General features: G+C 33.6%; 3 protein-coding genes across 6 annotated transcripts; 2 read left to right on the forward strand and 1 right to left on the reverse strand.

The window, feature by feature from the left end:
- The first annotated feature begins 629 nt into the window (after window positions 1-629).
- Window positions 630-8,993, forward strand: LOC124833638 (auxin response factor 1-like). Of its 3 annotated transcripts, XM_047308163.2 has the most exons (15): window positions 631-786; window positions 1,076-1,168; window positions 1,965-2,080; window positions 3,187-3,282; window positions 3,391-3,447; window positions 3,608-3,760; window positions 3,850-3,934; window positions 5,681-5,771; window positions 5,911-6,075; window positions 6,262-6,381; window positions 6,466-6,541; window positions 6,933-7,098; window positions 7,192-7,685; window positions 7,781-7,971; window positions 8,177-8,993. In XM_047308163.2, exons 2-15 carry the CDS (start codon window positions 1,123-1,125, stop codon window positions 8,346-8,348), a joined length of 2,028 nt encoding a protein of 675 aa, XP_047164119.1. In that variant the 5' UTR covers window positions 631-786; window positions 1,076-1,122; the 3' UTR covers window positions 8,349-8,993. The 3 variants fall into 3 exon arrangements, with proteins under 3 accessions (XP_087961688.1, XP_047164119.1, XP_087961689.1); XM_088105562.1 differs by having other exon boundaries at window positions 630-786; window positions 6,933-7,685; XM_088105563.1 differs by having other exon boundaries at window positions 643-763; window positions 6,933-7,685.
- Window positions 8,994-10,073: 1,080 nt separating this feature from the next.
- On the forward strand, window positions 10,074-11,180 carry LOC124833714 (NAD(P)-binding Rossmann-fold superfamily protein). Its single transcript, XM_047308257.2, has 3 exons — window positions 10,074-10,401; window positions 10,486-10,555; window positions 10,643-11,180. The coding sequence occupies exons 1-3, from the start codon at window positions 10,195-10,197 to the stop codon at window positions 11,083-11,085; spliced, it is 720 nt and encodes a 239-aa protein (XP_047164213.1). The 5' UTR covers window positions 10,074-10,194; the 3' UTR covers window positions 11,086-11,180.
- LOC124833713 (acyl-CoA) lies at window positions 11,090-14,915 on the reverse strand. 2 transcript variants are annotated; one of them, XM_047308254.2, is made up of 8 exons: window positions 14,218-14,914; window positions 14,019-14,140; window positions 13,607-13,673; window positions 13,107-13,157; window positions 12,364-12,416; window positions 12,044-12,254; window positions 11,464-11,634; window positions 11,090-11,263 (listed from the first exon to the last, which is right to left on the reverse strand). In XM_047308254.2, exons 1-8 carry the CDS (start codon window positions 14,866-14,868, stop codon window positions 11,204-11,206), a joined length of 1,386 nt encoding a protein of 461 aa, XP_047164210.1. In that variant the 5' UTR covers window positions 14,869-14,914; the 3' UTR covers window positions 11,090-11,203. The 2 variants fall into 2 exon arrangements, with proteins under 2 accessions (XP_047164210.1, XP_087961690.1); XM_088105564.1 differs by lacking the exon at window positions 13,107-13,157 and having other exon boundaries at window positions 14,218-14,915.
- Window positions 14,916-17,348: the final 2,433 nt, after the last annotated feature.

The raw sequence follows: 17,348 nt of genomic DNA on the forward strand, positions 1-17,348 counted from the left end.
AGTTTTTAGAAAACACTATGACACAACTCACACCAAGCTATCTCCATAGCTTTAAGGAAACACTGCAACAAGAGTGACATCAAGCTATATTTGAAAAAACACCACAACATAACTCTCCATCACCACTCCTCAACTACTAGCTAGTATACACCAACCAATTATTTAATGACGCATTAAAAACATAAATTCAACACTTAGCCATACATAATCAACAAGTCATAGCTGTCTGATCACCTTTTCAATCAAAAATATCTTATATATTTTAAGAATCTCACTTATATGTGTATATAAAAAATAATCGTAATGATAAACACGTCATAATAATACAAATTAAGAATAATTACATAAAAACACATTAATTACTCTCAAATCTCATTTTTGTATGGGATGTCAAATTTTGCGTTAATATCGCAAATTCTTTCTTTGGATCGCTCCCTCGTTTTTAGAAAATAACATAAAAATATTCTGTGAATCATCGTTTTTCATTCTCCCTTAACGGTGATTCCTCCCTAAAGAACTCAGTAAAGTTAAACAAGATTTTTCGTCTTGGAAAAGGAAATAAAAAAAAAAATACCATGATAATAGTAATAATAGCAATAAATGAATGGAATGACATATGCTTGATAGGCACGGGACAATGGGGGAATGTGTAGGGTTTGAGGGGCACGCATTGGATCCCTGTTTCTATTTTAGTTTTACTTTCTCTCTCTTGGTCTGCATACTCTCTCAGCTGCAACACAATAAGCAGAAAAAAAGAAGCAAGGTTGGTTGATCCACGCCCAAAGAGTGAGTGATCGTTATATCTGCTTCCACCTGTGCTTCCCCTGATTCTAAATTCGATTCCCAATCAGGGAAATCCCCACTCTCACTTCTCTGCGAACGGATCCCCCTCTACGCACCTTCTTCACAGCTATTTTTTTTTGTTATTTTAATCACTTCAGTCTTCAACCAAACTATCATCATCATCACCATCCGCTTTCTGCAGTTTACACACAATTTAACTTTCTCTGCTTCGTTTAGGTTGATTCACAAAGCTATTTACTCAATTGCTATATTCTATTCTCACCTCCACCAGGAAAACAGTTTGAATTTCAATTTATAGTAATTTGCGCGCTTCTCTCCATGGCATTTTCTGCTTCAACTCACAAATCTACAGGAATTCATCCAGGTTTCACACAATTCTTTCTCACATGACATCCTTTTCCACTAATCCTCTGCTGCTTTGTTTTTTTTTTTTGTTTTTTTTATGGGATAAAGCGTGGTTTTATTGTAATAAATATCCCGAGCGATGATTTATTGACAATAAATGTTACGTCGGGAATGAAATTACAAAAAATATATGCCTATTTTTTGTGCTCTTAATCAGCTTGGATTGCTACCCGCTGCTTTATATGTTTCTGACTCAAATGATGCTTAATTATTGTTCTAGTAAATTTTGACTTGTTTTACACTGCTCTGGATTGTCCATGAAGTCTCGAGTTGAGAGCCAAGTTTGAGATTGCACCCTCTTGTACCTGTTTAATATTTATGTATTCTGGACAGGTAACTATAGATCCTGTAAAAAAATATACATGCTGCTAACTCCAGCTAGCACTTAAAAGGATAGAGCTAGAACTGGGATTATAATGCTATCATCTGCAACTGCAACTTTCTAAACTTCAATGGTTGGTTAATGTAATGTAATACTTCTTATTCTTAGAAACATAAGCACAGTTTCTTTTTTCACCCTCTCTATTGAAGCTATTTTGTATGTTGTTGCTGGGGAATGTATTTTGAATTTTGCAACAGGCTTGACACATCCAGCTGCTTTTTTGCTTTGTGATATTAGTTTTACCATTTCTGTCGTGAATGACTTTAGCTGATTGAACTGTTTGGCAAACGTTATCAATGTTGAAAGGTGTTTTGCGTTTAATGCATATTTCAAAATCACTTTATGTCATTGTGTACTTCATGTTTTGTTGTAGGGGCAATCAATGATGATTTATACAAGGAGTTGTGGCATGCCTGTGCTGGTCCCCTTGTCTCTCTCCCTCGTGAAGGGGAGCGAGTTTATTACTTTCCACAAGGTCACATGGAACAGGTATTTTGGTTTAGTATTTAGTAACTTTAGTTTTACAAATTCCTCATTTGAACTTAGCAAGCAAAATGTATTTGTAAGCCTGGAAAAATATAAAATGTTATCCTTTCTCACAACGGCAATCCTGTGGAAACAAATTTCAAATGTATAAATTGATTTATTGAAATGAAGTTATTTCAAGAACCCTTTTTTGAAGGAACAATTCAACGAGAACACTTTACCTTTAAAAAAACTAATACTTTCATATTTTCTCTTAAGTATAATAATTGTCTCTAAAAACTACTGTAATTGAACTTTCCAAAACTGTCAGTAACATTAAATAATACCAACACTAGCGCAAAATTATCATTTTATACCTGACATCGGTCACTCTGGTCCCCGACCAATGTCAAAGATAGATCTCGAATAGTGTATAATCACTAAAAAATTTCACAGTTGAATTGGGGTTTCCTTATAGTGCTCAATAACAATAGAAATACCAATGAAACACAAATCAGTAATGTCACACATTGCTAATTCGATTCCCTAAATTTTTAAATGGAATGCCTAAATTGACCATCCAACCTTCCATGTATGAAATTGTACTAGTAAATTTATTATCCAAGCTTTTGGGTTTAGTTTACCTCAGAGCAAAATAATCAACTTTCTAGGACTGGATAGCATGCACTGTTCTCAGAGCACAATCTCAACTTGAATTTTTTCCCAGAATGAAAAAGAGAGTTATACTTGAAGCTTGGAAATTTCAATTTACTCAATAATTTTGCAACTTATGGGTGAGATTTGGTGGCTTTGTTGAACCAAAGGGGAGCAAGAATGAAAGAAAAGAGAACGTGAGGGATAAGAGATCTTTGACCTTTTTTTGGAGAAGTTTATGTCTATAAAGAAAAAAATCAACATTTTTCCACTCACCTCCTATTTTGGTTTGTGAGATGGCGCACCACCTTTCAGTTTTCTTATGTTGCAGCTAATTAGCATCTCTGATGGTATCATTTTAGCTTTATATTGTAGTAATTTTGATCCATAATTCCTTACAATTTTTATTTTGACAGAATTGTTTTGTACTTTTAAGGTTTATGTTCTCTTTTGTCTTGTGTTGTTCTATTTTATAGCTTGAGGCATCGATGCACGAGGGATTGGAGCAGCAGATGCCTTCCTTCAATCTGCCTTCTAAAATATTATGTAAAGTGGTCAATGTTCATCTTCGGGTGAGTTCTGATTTTTTCTGAATAATCTTATTGGATACTCTTGTTATGGAAGTTTGTCACGATTTACATTGACAATGATTTAATTATTGATTGATCTTGGTTTTCTAGGCTGAATCCGAAACAGATGAAGTATATGCACAAATAACTTTGCTTCCTGGAGCAGATGTGAGTGTAGTCTTATTCTTTGTTTTGTATGATTTATATATCTGCACTCAATTTGTCTCAAACCCTTTTTCTAGTCACGAGTAATAACTGTTTTTTTCCCATTTGAGTTCTCTTTTCTCTCGTTGTGTATGTCTTATTTTACCATGCCTTGTTGGTTCAGCAAAGTGAGGTGACGAGCCCTGATGATCCTTTGACTGAAACTCCAAGGGCCAAGATCCATTCATTTTGCAAGACACTTACTGCTTCTGACACCAGTACCCATGGGGGTTTCTCTGTTCTTCGAAGACATGCCGATGATTGTCTGCCTCCATTGGTTAGACTCTTTCCTCTTTTCATGATGCCAATGGGTAAACTTTCTCTTTCTTTCTTTCAGCTGTACTTCTCTTGTAATTTTTGTTTCAGGATATGTCACAGCAACCACCATGGCAAGAATTGGTTGCAACTGATTTACACGGGAATGAATGGCATTTTAGACATATTTTTCGAGGTTAGTAGTTAATTTGTTTCTTTTCCCCTTTTCTTTCAACCTGTTTTTTACCATGAACCTATTATAGAGTGTGATAATTTGTCACCAACACTCGAATGACTCGTATTGATGAAGTGTCTAATTTAAAAAACGTTTGTTTGGCTCTTTGACATAGTTCTGAGACGGCTCTGAGACAATGTTAATAAGGGCAGACACAGTGACTTTTTAAACAGAAACTTATTGTGTAAGTTTCCATTATGATTATGGAAATAAGCGGTAGATCCTATATAATCAAGAACATTTAGATTATATGTGTATTATTAGGAATGTTTTTATTTATTCTCCTATCATATCTTCATAATATATGGAATTTTTTGAAGTTAATTTTTCTTTAGATGAATCTCGGTTAAAGTGTCATTTTCAATGATGATGATAAAACAAGGGATGAAATGTCTTAAATGAATTAGATCTTCTTTTTACTTTTTGGATTTAGATAGATGGATTAGATTAAGTTTTGTATTTGGTTTAGATTCTTATAGTGACTAACCTTGTATATAAATGATTTTGAATATATAAATTTTGATTTTCAATTTAAATAACTTATAATAACAGACAACATTTTAACTCATTAAGGAATATTCTGGCAGTATTCCTATTCAGTGAGGGATGGGAATCTTAATACACTCGACCTCATGCCCAAAACCCGTATCGTGAGCATGGCAGTTATAGATGTGGACCACGGTTGAGTGACCCAACATTAAGATTGAACAGGATTTGATATTATATTAGAAATGGATTGGGTGTTAGTCAATGGGAGAGAATTGTCAGTCTTGTGAGGAGTATTGTGACCATATTCCTAGCTAATGTGGGACATTTTAACAAAAATAAATAAGGAGACATAATAAATTTAGGAAATAATTCCTTAGTTTAGATTATTTACTCAATTATTTGACTAATTTATTCCATGATCATTAGTCAGTTACTCCGATTGTTCACATTGTGTAAGGAAAATGTGAGAACTGTTTCAAAAGTGAAAAATATGTTGTCTGTTTTTCTGTAGCTCTTAGGGAATCTCTTACTGGAAAAGTGTTAGGTTCCTTTGTTCAAGGAGCCGAACAACAATTCCAAGCTCACACACACACACACAACAGTAAGCAAGTATAGATGAATATGTATGAATCTGTATTTCTATTTCTGATGTAATGTGTAGAAAAAGGAAATACAAGTATACTATCTCCCCCAAGGAAGCCTCCCTTCCTCCACTGGCCAAGAGGTCCAGTCTCAATACCCAAAATGTTATCCCCCTCCTCTCTCTCAAATCTGTTTGTTATTTATATTCCCTCTCTCTCTTCTAACAAACTAACCATCTCTCCTCTAACAGATTTCCCCCTCTACCTGCCACTAACTTTCTCCCCTTTTATTCATCCTCACATACACTTTTAATTGTCTAACAAAAAGCTTTTCAAGGAATCCATGGTGGTTAACTTGTTAATTTCTCAAAGTTTTCTTCCTCGTACAACAACAATAGTATCCTTGTATTTTAATCTTTAAGGGTAATTTAAGCATCCGTTTTAACTTGTGGTCACGTGGCCTGTTATGTTTTTTCTGTGCCAAGGTGATCGTCCTCATTAATAGCTGAAGGTACAGCTTGCATGTGCAATAATTTTTATTATGATTTTGTTTATTGCTGCAAAGGGTCCTATAAGAATAAATTCGATGTTTATTTATACTGTCAATAAGTTCCTGAATGAACTGAGTAATGTCCAGGGCAACCCAAGCGCCACTTACTTACCACTGGGTGGAGTGTCTTTGTCAGTTCCAAAAAATTAGTGGCTGGTGATGCCTTTATATTCTTAAGGCAAGTGATTAACAGCAGAAGCTACTATGCCTCCATTCAAGTGCGGGCAAGAAATAGCGCTTTCTTTTCCCCTCTTGCTTTTGTTCCTTAATGTTGTTTGTGATTTTGGCTGTGTTTTGTGTTGCATTCTATATTCCAGGGGTGAAAATGGAGAGCTGCGAGTTGGGGTTAGGAGGGTGATGAGACAGCAGAGCAATGCGCCTTCTTCTGTTATATCTAGTCACAGTATGCATCTAGGTGTTCTGGCCACTGCATCTCATGCCATTGCCACTGGAACACTGTTTTCTGTGTTTTACAAGCCCAGGTTTTGTATTTAAAAACATGAAGTTGGTAGTTTTAGTTGCCCTTTTGTTTGTTTGTGGTGTCATTTGGTTATATTTTGGTGTTTTTTAACTTCACATTTTTTATGTGTTTGCTTCTTTTTATGTAACCGATTCTTTTTTTTTTTTATTGAGTTAACACTCTGCTGATTTGTCAATATTTATCTTAGAACAAGCCGGTCAGAGTTTATTGTGAGCGTCAACAAGTATCTGGAAGCTCAGAGCCACAAACTCTCTGTCGGGATGAGATTCAAAATGAGATTTGAGGGTGATGAAATTCCCGAAAGAAGGTGCATCACCTGGCTTGCTGGTATTTGATATTTGGATATTATCACATTATACTATCTGATATTTTGTTCTCCCCTTGAATGCAGGTTCAGTGGCACAATTGTGGGTGTTGGAGATAATAAATCACCGGTATGGCCTGATTCCGTGTGGCGATCCTTAAAGGTAAAATTTACAAGATGTCTTGTGTGATTTTAAACCTGTGCCCAGTATTGTTTATCTTCATCCTTGTTATATGCACCTCTAACTTTGGTGGACCATCCAATGAATGGAAGAAACATTTAGCTCCCACGTTTATTTTTTCACATAACCTTGGCTGATTTTGTTCTATTGTTTATATGGTTGAGTTATATGAATCGGACACACATCGAGTTGAAATGAAGCTCGTTACACTCTCTCTAAAGAGTAGAGTTGCCATAACATTCACTTAGCTGCCAAAGTGTTGCTAAAGGTTTTGTATAAAAGATTGCAATGTGCTGCCTGATGGCTAGAAGTTAAGCATAAAACATCAGCTTTTGGTTCTGTAATTTTATGACCTATAATGATCCTATTTCAGGTACAATGGGACGAGCCATCATCAATTTTGCGCCCTGATAGAGTTTCTTCATGGGAATTGGAGCCACATGTCTCTACCACTCCTGCAAACCCGCAGCCAACACAAAGAAACAAGAGGGCACGACCTCTTATTGTACCTTCTACAGTGCCTGATTCTTCTTTGCAAGGTGAGTTTGCTGGGCTGGTGTTACACAATTTCATTTTGTCAACTATGCTGTTTATTCTGTTTCTCTACATAATACTCTTTCTTTGTATACCAGGCATGTGGAAATCTGCCGCTGAATCTACATCTTTCTCTTATTGTGATCCTCAACATGGACGTGGCCTCCATCAATCACCTAAGTTCAATCCTTCTGCAACTAACTTTATTGGTTTTAGTGGGAATAGCTTTGTGGGACCTCCTTCCAACAAATCAATATATTGGTCTAATAGGATGGAAAATTCCTTGGAATCAATTTCAGCTATAGCCTTTAAAGAAGCTGGAGAGAAGAGACAAGGCACTGGAAATGGCTGCAGACTCTTTGGGATTCAGCTACTTGAGAATTCTAATGCAGAAGGAAGTCTACAAACAGTCTCTTTATCTGGAAGGCTGGGTGATGATAGGTTTATTCCATCATTAGATGTTGAATCTGATCAGCATTCTGAGCCATCAAATGCCAATCGGTCTGATATTCCTTCAGTAAGTTGTGATGCTGAAAAATCATGCCTGTCTCCTCAGGAGTCGCAAAGCAAGCAAATAAGGAGCTGTACGAAGGTAGTATGAATTAGGTGGCTTAGCATTTCTTTTCAACGTGCCAGAAAAGTGTTTTTTAGATTATTTATTTGTAATGTAATTTAATGTTTTTGTAGGTTCACATGCAAGGAATGGCTGTTGGGAGGGCTGTGGATTTAACACGATTTTGTGGGTACGAAGATCTGCTCATGAAATTAGAAGAGATGTTTGACATCAAGGCTGAGCTGTGTGGGTCCATAAAAAAATGGCAGGTTGTCTACACTGATGACGAAGATGATATGATGATGGTTGGAGACGATCCATGGGAGTAAGTTCATTTAACTTGTATATTTTCTTGGCCTGGACATTTTCATGTTTGTAGTTAACAATATTTGTGTGGTTGTGATGAAGCATATGAAAAGAAAGGATAATTTTATTAACAACATACTTTTCTTCTTGCATTGGGAAACAGAGGGTGGGTAGTTTTGTGTGATTGTGGTATATGAAACTAACTTGTCGGCACTTTATTGCAGTGAGTTCTGTAGTGTTGTGAGGAAAATTTTCATCTACACGGCAGAGGAGGTAAAGAAGCTCTCCCCGAAAATAGGACTTCCAGCGAATGAAAAATTGAAAGCAAACAAGCAGGATTGGGAAGAAATATTCAATCCCGAGGAGCAGTCGTCTAATGTGGGGCCCAGTTGCTAGAAGTCATAAAATTTCTAGCATATTCTAGTTGTTGTATATGCAATAAATGTTGGTATGGTATGGGAGTAGAAGATGAAGATGGTGATGATGAACTTGCCAAAAGAAGCATGGCTACATACTGGAATACATGCCACTTTCATTTCCACTTCCAGTTGTGTACTGTGCAGCTAAGGTGGGTGGCTGGCACGACATGATCTTGTTTTGACAGGCATTGTGGATGAATGGAATGCAGAGGGTTTGTTTTTGTTTTGTTTGGAGATTCTGCTCTGTTTGATTTGATCTTGGCGAGCCTTAAATTAAAGATAGTTTTTCTATATCTTCCAGACCTCTCTTCTCATTCAGTTGAGTTCCACGCCACCACCACATTACTCAACTATCATCCACTGGAATTCACTCAATGTGATGCATCTCATTTCTGTGTATAGTATTTATTGTTGTCTTGGAGTACTATTTGTATGTATCTGTCATGACCCTCTCTTCTCTCTCTAACAGCCCCGCTCAATTTTGTTTGGATTGTTTATGATTTCTGTAACTCCACTTCTTGGATGATGGAAAGGAAAATAATTTTTTCCATCTGTTGTATGATTTTATGAAGACACTATCATGTTTGAGTATTCGCATTATGATCATAGTATTGTGTTAAAATCCTGTTGTATGATTTTATGAAGACACTATCATTTTTTCCCCGCTCAATTTCTTATTTTAAATATTGACGGGAAAAAATATATATATAATTAAAAGCTAAAAACAATTAACACTATTTATAACGACTCGTCATGCTTTCAAGCATGACCACGAGTTTTAAATATTTTATGTATTTAGTTATTATTAAAAAATGTTTTATTGAATACTAAGAATATTTTTTTAGTTTTATTTAAATTTTAATTTTGTTGTCATTAAGATGATCTAATTATTGTTCTCATTTTTTATGTTTAGGTAGCTGGTTTATTCGTTTTTCTATTCTTTGGATTTCTCTTAATTTTATTATGACAAACTTAAATAATAAAAATACTTAAATAAAGATAAAAACAAAATTTTAAACACACATCTTTTAGTTAAAATTTACTTAAAAACATCTAAATTTATAAAATAATTAGAAGTTAATAAAAAAAAGAAGATAGAGAGAAAGACAACATAAAAGAGACTATTTTTTTCTACAGAAAAAACAGTAAAAACAAAAAGCCTTTTTAAATATATATTATAATTTATAAAATTTTATAAATTTATATTTAATCCATACCTTTTTCAAATATATATTATAATTTATATTATAAAATGAATTAAATATATATTAATATAAATTTATATTAATGGACTCATCTAAATTTATATAAATTTATAAAATGAATTAAATATATATTATAATTTATATTAATGGATTCATTCATACAAGAGATGAGTTAAATTCAAGAGTACAAGTTTTAATGTTAACATGAAAATTAACTAATTTTTTTCATTGTTAAAGATTATATATTACAATTAATACTTTCTCAGTTATTTCAGCAGTAGAAATTTTGAAAGATTATTGTCTTTTTTTTTTTAATTTAAAACTATATTAATTATTCATTTTTGTTATTTATATTATTATCCTTGATCAGTTTACAAAATAATTTATTATGTCGAAAATATTAAGAAAGGCGAAAAAATAATTTATAAAGATTTTACTAAAATCAAAATGATATATTATTTTTTTTAAAGAAAAACCCTAAACAGCAGATAAAAAAAATCGTAGTAATATATAATTTATCATACAGTTTATAATTGTATAACAAATTATATAATAAGTTTTAAAAGTTAAAAAAAATTGTTTATGAAAAAAGAGTAGAAGAAAAGATTCAAAGCAGAAATGGAGATGGGAAAAGAGAGAAAGATGAAGACAGTGCTGATAACAGGAGTTGGGAAAGGACTTGGGAGAGCCCTCGCTGTTGAACTCGCTACTCGAGGTCACACAATAATCGGCTGCTCCCGTTCACAGCCTAATCTCGATTCTCTCCAAACCCAACTCTCTTCTTCCAATCGCAACCACAACCATTTGTTCTTCAATGCCGACGTCGTCAGTGCTTCCTCAATCACAACCACTCTTTCTGTTTCTCTCTCTGTCTCTTCCGACTGACCAACGCACTTTGATTTATTTCAGAGGTCCGACGAGAGCGTTCAGCAAATGGCCCGACTTGTAATGGACCAAAAGGCCGTTCCTGACATCATAGGTTCGTAAGCCTAACCCTAATTCGTTAATTAATTTATTTAAATTTTAAATAAATTAGAATGAAATGAGGTGTGGATTTGTTGGTCAGTGAATAATGCCGGAACCATCAACAAGAACAACAAGTTATGGGAGGTTCCCGCGGAGGAGTTCGAAGAGGTGATGGATACGAACGTGAAAGGGACTGCGAACGTGTTGCGCCACTTCATCCCTCTCATGATAACCTTGAAGAATGCGGAAGGCATAATAGTGAACATGTCCTCGGGATGGGGAAGGTCTGGTGCGGCGCTGGTGGCTCCTTACTGCGCCTCCAAGTGGGCCATAGAAGGGCTGAGCAAGTCGGTGGCAAAAGAAGTGGGTCAAGGGATGGCTGTGGTGGCCCTGAATCCAGGTGTGATCAACACCGACATGCTCGCCTCTTGCTTTGGCTCTTCTGCCTCTCTCTATCAGTCCCCTCACTCTTGGGCTCTCAAGGCTGCCACCCTCATTCTCAATCTCACCGCTGCCGACAACGGTTCCTCTCTCACTGTCTGATCTCTTCTCTTATTCTTTCAATTTCTTCTTTCATTTCTTCTTTCAAACACATGTCAAACTTTTACATTATATAATTCATGTTCTTATTTACAACACCCTATACCCTCCCTTTTCCTCTCTACACTATTCCTTCCTTGAAAGGTCCTGAATCATGCAAGAGTTTTATGACAAGCTTCACCTGCACACGCAAAAACTCGCCTTTAGGAAATTATTGTCCAGTCTCTAACCTAACTATATTGTTTTTCAAACTCCTTTTTACTCAAGCGTGAAACTAATGCCAGAAGTGTCAGTTCAAAGTATTTTACTATCATTATAATTCATGCGATTTACAAAAATACTAAACAGTGACGAAAATTACCGAAAATTTATGCATCATACCTGAGATGCTTCACGTTCCAGAAAATCTTGGATGGCTTCCCTAAATTCTTCATCAATAAGGTAATGACAGCTGTAAGTTGTGACAGGAAGATATCCCCGCTGAATCTTGTGTTCACCCTGAGCTCCGGCCTCTACTTTTTTAAGATTTAGTTCGATGGCTGCTTCGATTGCCTGTCCCGTCAGTACTGAGTCAGTATATATATTTGTCCAAAGGTGAAAAAGAGAATATATTTTCCCAAATGAAATAAGGAAAACAAGACACTGTGATGCCAATAACAGAATAAAAGTGGAAGGAGGAAGATGAACAAAAAATGGAGAAGGCTGAAAAAGCTTGAACTCAGACAAGTCGAGAGAGGAGGAGAAAAACTCATTTGAACCAAACACTAGGTGGAAGAGAGGCCGAATTAGACTATACATAGAAAAGAAAAACACATTATCTGCCGACACCCAGCAAAAAAGGGAAGTCCATTCCATAAAAAAAGATATAATTTGATAATACTCATTATTTGTTTTCCAACCATAAAACCAAAACCTAATAATCCAATAGTAACTTAGGAGAAAAAATAATGAGAAGCATTACCTGGTAATAGCATGCTTCAAAATGTAAACTTGGGTAGTAACTTCGTGGCAAACACCCCCATAGGCGCCCAAACAAAGTGTCTCCTCCAATAAGATTCAGGGCTCCAGCAACTAACTCATCCCCTTCTTCAGCCACGACAAGTAGCACGTTATCTCCCATTTTCGATCCCAGCTCATGGAAAAATTCCCTTGTCAAGTGAGGAGTCCCCCATCTGTAAATAGACCAACAACAATACTAAATAATGACACTTCAACCATCCCCATGTCATCAAACATTTAAAAAAAAAATCAAAATTATAAGGTCCAATTAGGTTAACATACTTGTTATCAGTTGTGTTCCTGTAAAAAGTGTAGAAGGAATCCCAGTGCCTAGCCTTCCAATACAAAAAAACATAATAAGTGAGATCGCGAGTAGAGGGAATAACTACTAAAAGTTTCCCCCAATGAATTATGCTATTGTAATATCTTAAGGATACACCAACTATACAATCATTACAGGAATATATTAAAATGCGCACTAGAATTGAACTGCTGTCAAATGTGTAGTGATCAGAGAGCATTATGATTTACAGAGAATGCTATGATGAACATATCTTCCAAACCATTTTAAGTGAATTTTGGATATTCCAGATAACATTGGTCTCACTCACTGTTTTGGTGAGGTATGACAACGTCATCAAAATTTAATGGTTTGAGCAACTAAATGTACTGTGAACTTCAGAGGATCAATTGCATCATGTATGCCCTAAGGTCAATTTGCAAATGGGTTAAAATTGGTGCGTATAAGCGTTAAGTTACCCGTAGTTGAGCATTACCTAACTTATAATGATGGCAAATATGCTATATTGTAATATTAGAAAATCCTATACTATGTATAGGAAAAAGTGTAAGATGATTTCAATATTCTTCATAATATAAACTTTTCTTATCTTCGAACAGAACTATGATGTTCTCCATCCTATTGCTAGAAGACATCAGTTGGCCACATTTATATAATTTGCCACAGAACATCCTCTGTAAATGTTATGTACCTGAATCTTCAAAAAGTATATAATGTAAAGTACCTTTATTTCATGACCCCGAAGCCGTTTCATAATCAAGTTCTGGGCTGAGATCTGCAGATAAAGAGATCCTAAGATATATGTGACTAAAAAACTAACAGGTCAATGTGCATTGACGTCATTTAAAATCCAGAATCTTTTGGCTCGTGGTAACCCAAATAAAAGAAGGCCTTTTCGCAATTCATTCTTATTGTGCTATCACAAGCCAATAGAATTCCAAGAAATCTCATCACATATTAATAATTGGACAATGGTATCTTGGCCATCCAAATTTTTTTATTCCCATTGTGACAATTCCCTTTATTACTTTTTATTTCCTCTAAATTTTTTGTACAGATGCAAAAGTTTATGACATTTTATCCTTACATAAGTGTGAAATGGTTGTCAAACAACATTTTTTCTTAATAGTTGTCCTACAGAAATAACAACACAGAGGACAGTGCTATTGAATAGGGTTCTAAAAAGACTAACCACATAAATAAAAAAAAATTATGAATACCAACCTTTTTACGTTCCTGACGTATATTTTTTCTTTTACTTTGCTTCATGTCCATCAAGAAGTCATCAAAACTGCAAACATAACAACAGTATTGGTATAGACTGATGTTTATGATTAACTAGACACGTCTCTTTACAGAACTATTATAGTGGACCAAAATCACACGTGATAACTCAATGGCATCTTGTAAACAGATAAAACAATTGACAAAGGAAGATAAATGATTGGATCCTTGCCACTGTTCAGCATATTTCTGAAACAATATTATTACTTAAAAAAAAAAAGACGCAGGCTCAAAGAACAAGATAGAACAGTGTAGTTAAATGCTAGAGAAATCCAAGATGAGCTAGACTTCCAACTATGAAAAAAAAGAAGATACGCATGGGAGGCAGACACAGTTTCCAGGAATGGCTCACTTTTTGTAGTTACGGTTTTTCCAGTGGTACTGCATTCCAATCCTGGGCAGGAAGCCCTTTTGGGTGAGTTTAAGCCACTCATTCTCAGAGGGAAAAGTAACATGTAACGAGGAAAGCTGTGACTGTAAAGAGACAGAAAGAGGTTAATTAGTAAATGCATGTAGTAAGAAGCAGGTGGAGGAAGTTGGTCATTGAGTACATTGGCAGTGATGTCCTTCATTGCAGAGACAATAATGTCAAAGATTTGATCTTTGAAGGAGGTGTTACGAAGCAAGATCCTTGAACCGGTCACAGGGGTGAAGGGCACACAAGATTGCAACTTGGGGTAATATTTGTATCCGTATGAATGGTAAGCATTGGCCCAAGAGTGATCAAAAACAAATTCACCGTAGGAATGAGTTTTAAGATAGAGAGGGACGACGGCGAGAATGTTGTTGGTCTGATCTTTGGCAACGATGTGGTGTGGCATCCATCCAGTTTCCCTGACGGCGGAGGCAGAGTGTTCCAAGGCGGAGAGAAAGGCGTGGGAGAGGAAAGGATTGAAGCTGTTAGGGCCACTGGCATCGACAGCACATGCATCCCATTCCTTTGCAGAAACGTCAGAGATGGAAGACAACACCGACACTCGAACTGTGTCTGTGTCTGTCAAACTGAAAGTGAATTGGTGTTGATGAGTGGAAGAGAAGGAGAGGGAATTCTTTCTGTTCCCTAATCCCCAATCCCCAAAAAGAGCATTAATTCTAAATCTGAATTTCAATTTGAATCTCACTGGAGAAGGTGCCTTCCTCAGAAAGAAAGAAGAAGAAGGACTGCATGTACAGCTCCTCACACTGCCTCCCATACCTGCCATTCCCACTTTTCCGGAACAACCCTCCGCTACCCCCAATCATCGGATAATGTATATATATGTATTTTTTATGCTCATTAATTCAGTATTTTCTTATTTCAATCTTTTTGTGTTTTTCTATACCTCACAAAACATCAATTTTTAGATTCATCACCACCATTTACAGACAATCCATTAGACTATGACAGAGGGATATTATAAATTATACTTTTTACCCTAATTGTATTGAAAATCATAATTAAGTTATTAAATTTTAATTAGTCTTAATTAAGTTTTTATTAATTTGATCATTTTCATTGTAGTTTGTGGTTTTTATTTTTAATTTTTTAAAACTTTTTTTATAATTTATATATGTATTTTTTATTTTTTTTAAAAATTATTATATATCAAATGATGACAAAAATAGTGTTACTTCATGTTTAGACAAGTATCATATAAAGAATATCAATTTAGTTTATTGTATTTTGTCTCAGTGACAATTTTTTAAAAATATAATAATTTTATTTTTCTCCAAAAAGACCAAATTTAACATTTATATATATATATATATATATATATATATATATATATTATAATAATATTTTTATTAAAATTAAAATTTTTATTAAATATTTTTAACAATATTAAATTTATTTAAATTTATATTTTATTTTGAATTTTTTTAAATTTTGATTAAAATATTTATACATTAATAGTTTTAGGATTAAATTAACTTTTAGTGAAAATTGGAATTAGTCTCTATTCAAAACTTTGGCCTAATTTAGTCCCCAAACTTTAGAAATGTGTGAATTTAGTCCTTTTAACTAAATTTTGTTAGGTTTATTTGATGTTTCAAGTGCATTTCATGATAGTATTTGAGTTGTTTATACCGTTTGACACATTTTTGCTTCAATGTTAACTGATAAATGCGTTCGAAACATCAAATAAAGTTAACAAAATTTGGTTAAAAGGACTAAATTCTCAAGTTTGGGGACTAAATTAGTCCAAAGTTTTGAATAGAGACTAATTCCAATTTTCACTTAAAGTTAAGGGATCAAAAACATATTTAACCCGTAGTTTTATACAAATTAATGTTAAAGTTGTTTAAAAATAATAATATTATAAATTCAAATACAAAATTTAAAATAGTTTTATACAAATTTAAAATAAATATATTTAAAATTTTAAAACAAAATCTGAATAAATTTTATATAAAATATTAATTTAAATAAACTTAATCTTATTAAAAATATTAATAAAAATATCAAGTTTAATAAAAATATTATTATAGGATTTATATAAAAAATTAAATATCAATTTGTGAAGGATTGAAATTACTTTAATAAAAAAAAGTTAAAATTAAATTGATATAAAATACAAATAAAAAAATTAAATTGAGATTTTCTACATATACTAATAACATGTGATATTCCCACTGTCATATTACATCTTCGTGACAAAATTTGCATTTCAAATGTGACAATTTTTTTTCGAAAAAATAATAATATATATTTTTTTAAATTACAAAAATCTATAAAAAATTCAAATAAGTTTTATTTTTTAAAAAAATCATAACATATAAATTAATGTCATTAATATTGTACTAACAAAATTAACCAAATTACATCATATTTTAAAAAATAAAAATTAATTAAGACCAATTAAAATTTGATGATCTAATTAAAATGTTCAAACAAACGCGAATACCAACCCAAAGTTTAAACCTAATATGTATTTTAGTCTTATTTTTTTTAATCTTTCTTCTGTTATACTATTATTTATTACATATACGCTTCACTCAATAAAAGTTGAAATATAATCTGTTATATGCTTTATTATGACAAAGAAAAATTATATTATATTGTTTTAAAAAATTGAGGTTAAAGGGAAAATGTTTAAAATACTTAAAGGAAATTGAAAGCAAATCACTACTACAATAAAATAAAGGGTTAAATATGTTTTTAGTCCCTAAACTATTGACCGTTTTTGGTTTTCGTCCCTCTTCCAAAGTAAGGTACAATTTGGTCCTCAATCTTTAAAAAACGTTCGTTTTAGTCGAAAAAACGAACGAGGACTAAAACGAGGACTAAAAACAAAATTTTGAGGACTAAAACGAACGTTTTTCTAAAGAATGAGGACCAAATTGTACCTTACTTTGGAAGAGGGACGAAAACCAGAAACGGCCAATAGTTTAGGGACTAAAAACATATTTAACCCTAAAATAAAATTATAAAACTAAGAATAATTAAATTTACCTATCTTCGAAAAAATTCGTATGTGGGGTATGCTTTGAGGTTGCGACGAAGGACTATAGGGATTTGGTAGATTTTTTATAAGCAAAGCAAGGGACTCGTTTTTGAGAAAATACTAAATATTTATCTTTTCTAAAATCCGGTTCATAAAAATTATTGTTCTTGTCTCTATATAATAATTAAACCAATTAAATGAATGCCGACCAGATATTTTAGTCTAAATGTTCCAACAAATATTAAAATAATATGGAT

The sequence above is a fragment of the Vigna umbellata genome, chromosome 1, assembly GCF_029865625.1.
Source record: "Vigna umbellata cultivar VRB3 chromosome 1, Vumbellata_1.0, whole genome shotgun sequence".
NCBI lineage: Eukaryota > Viridiplantae > Streptophyta > Magnoliopsida > Fabales > Fabaceae > Vigna > Vigna umbellata.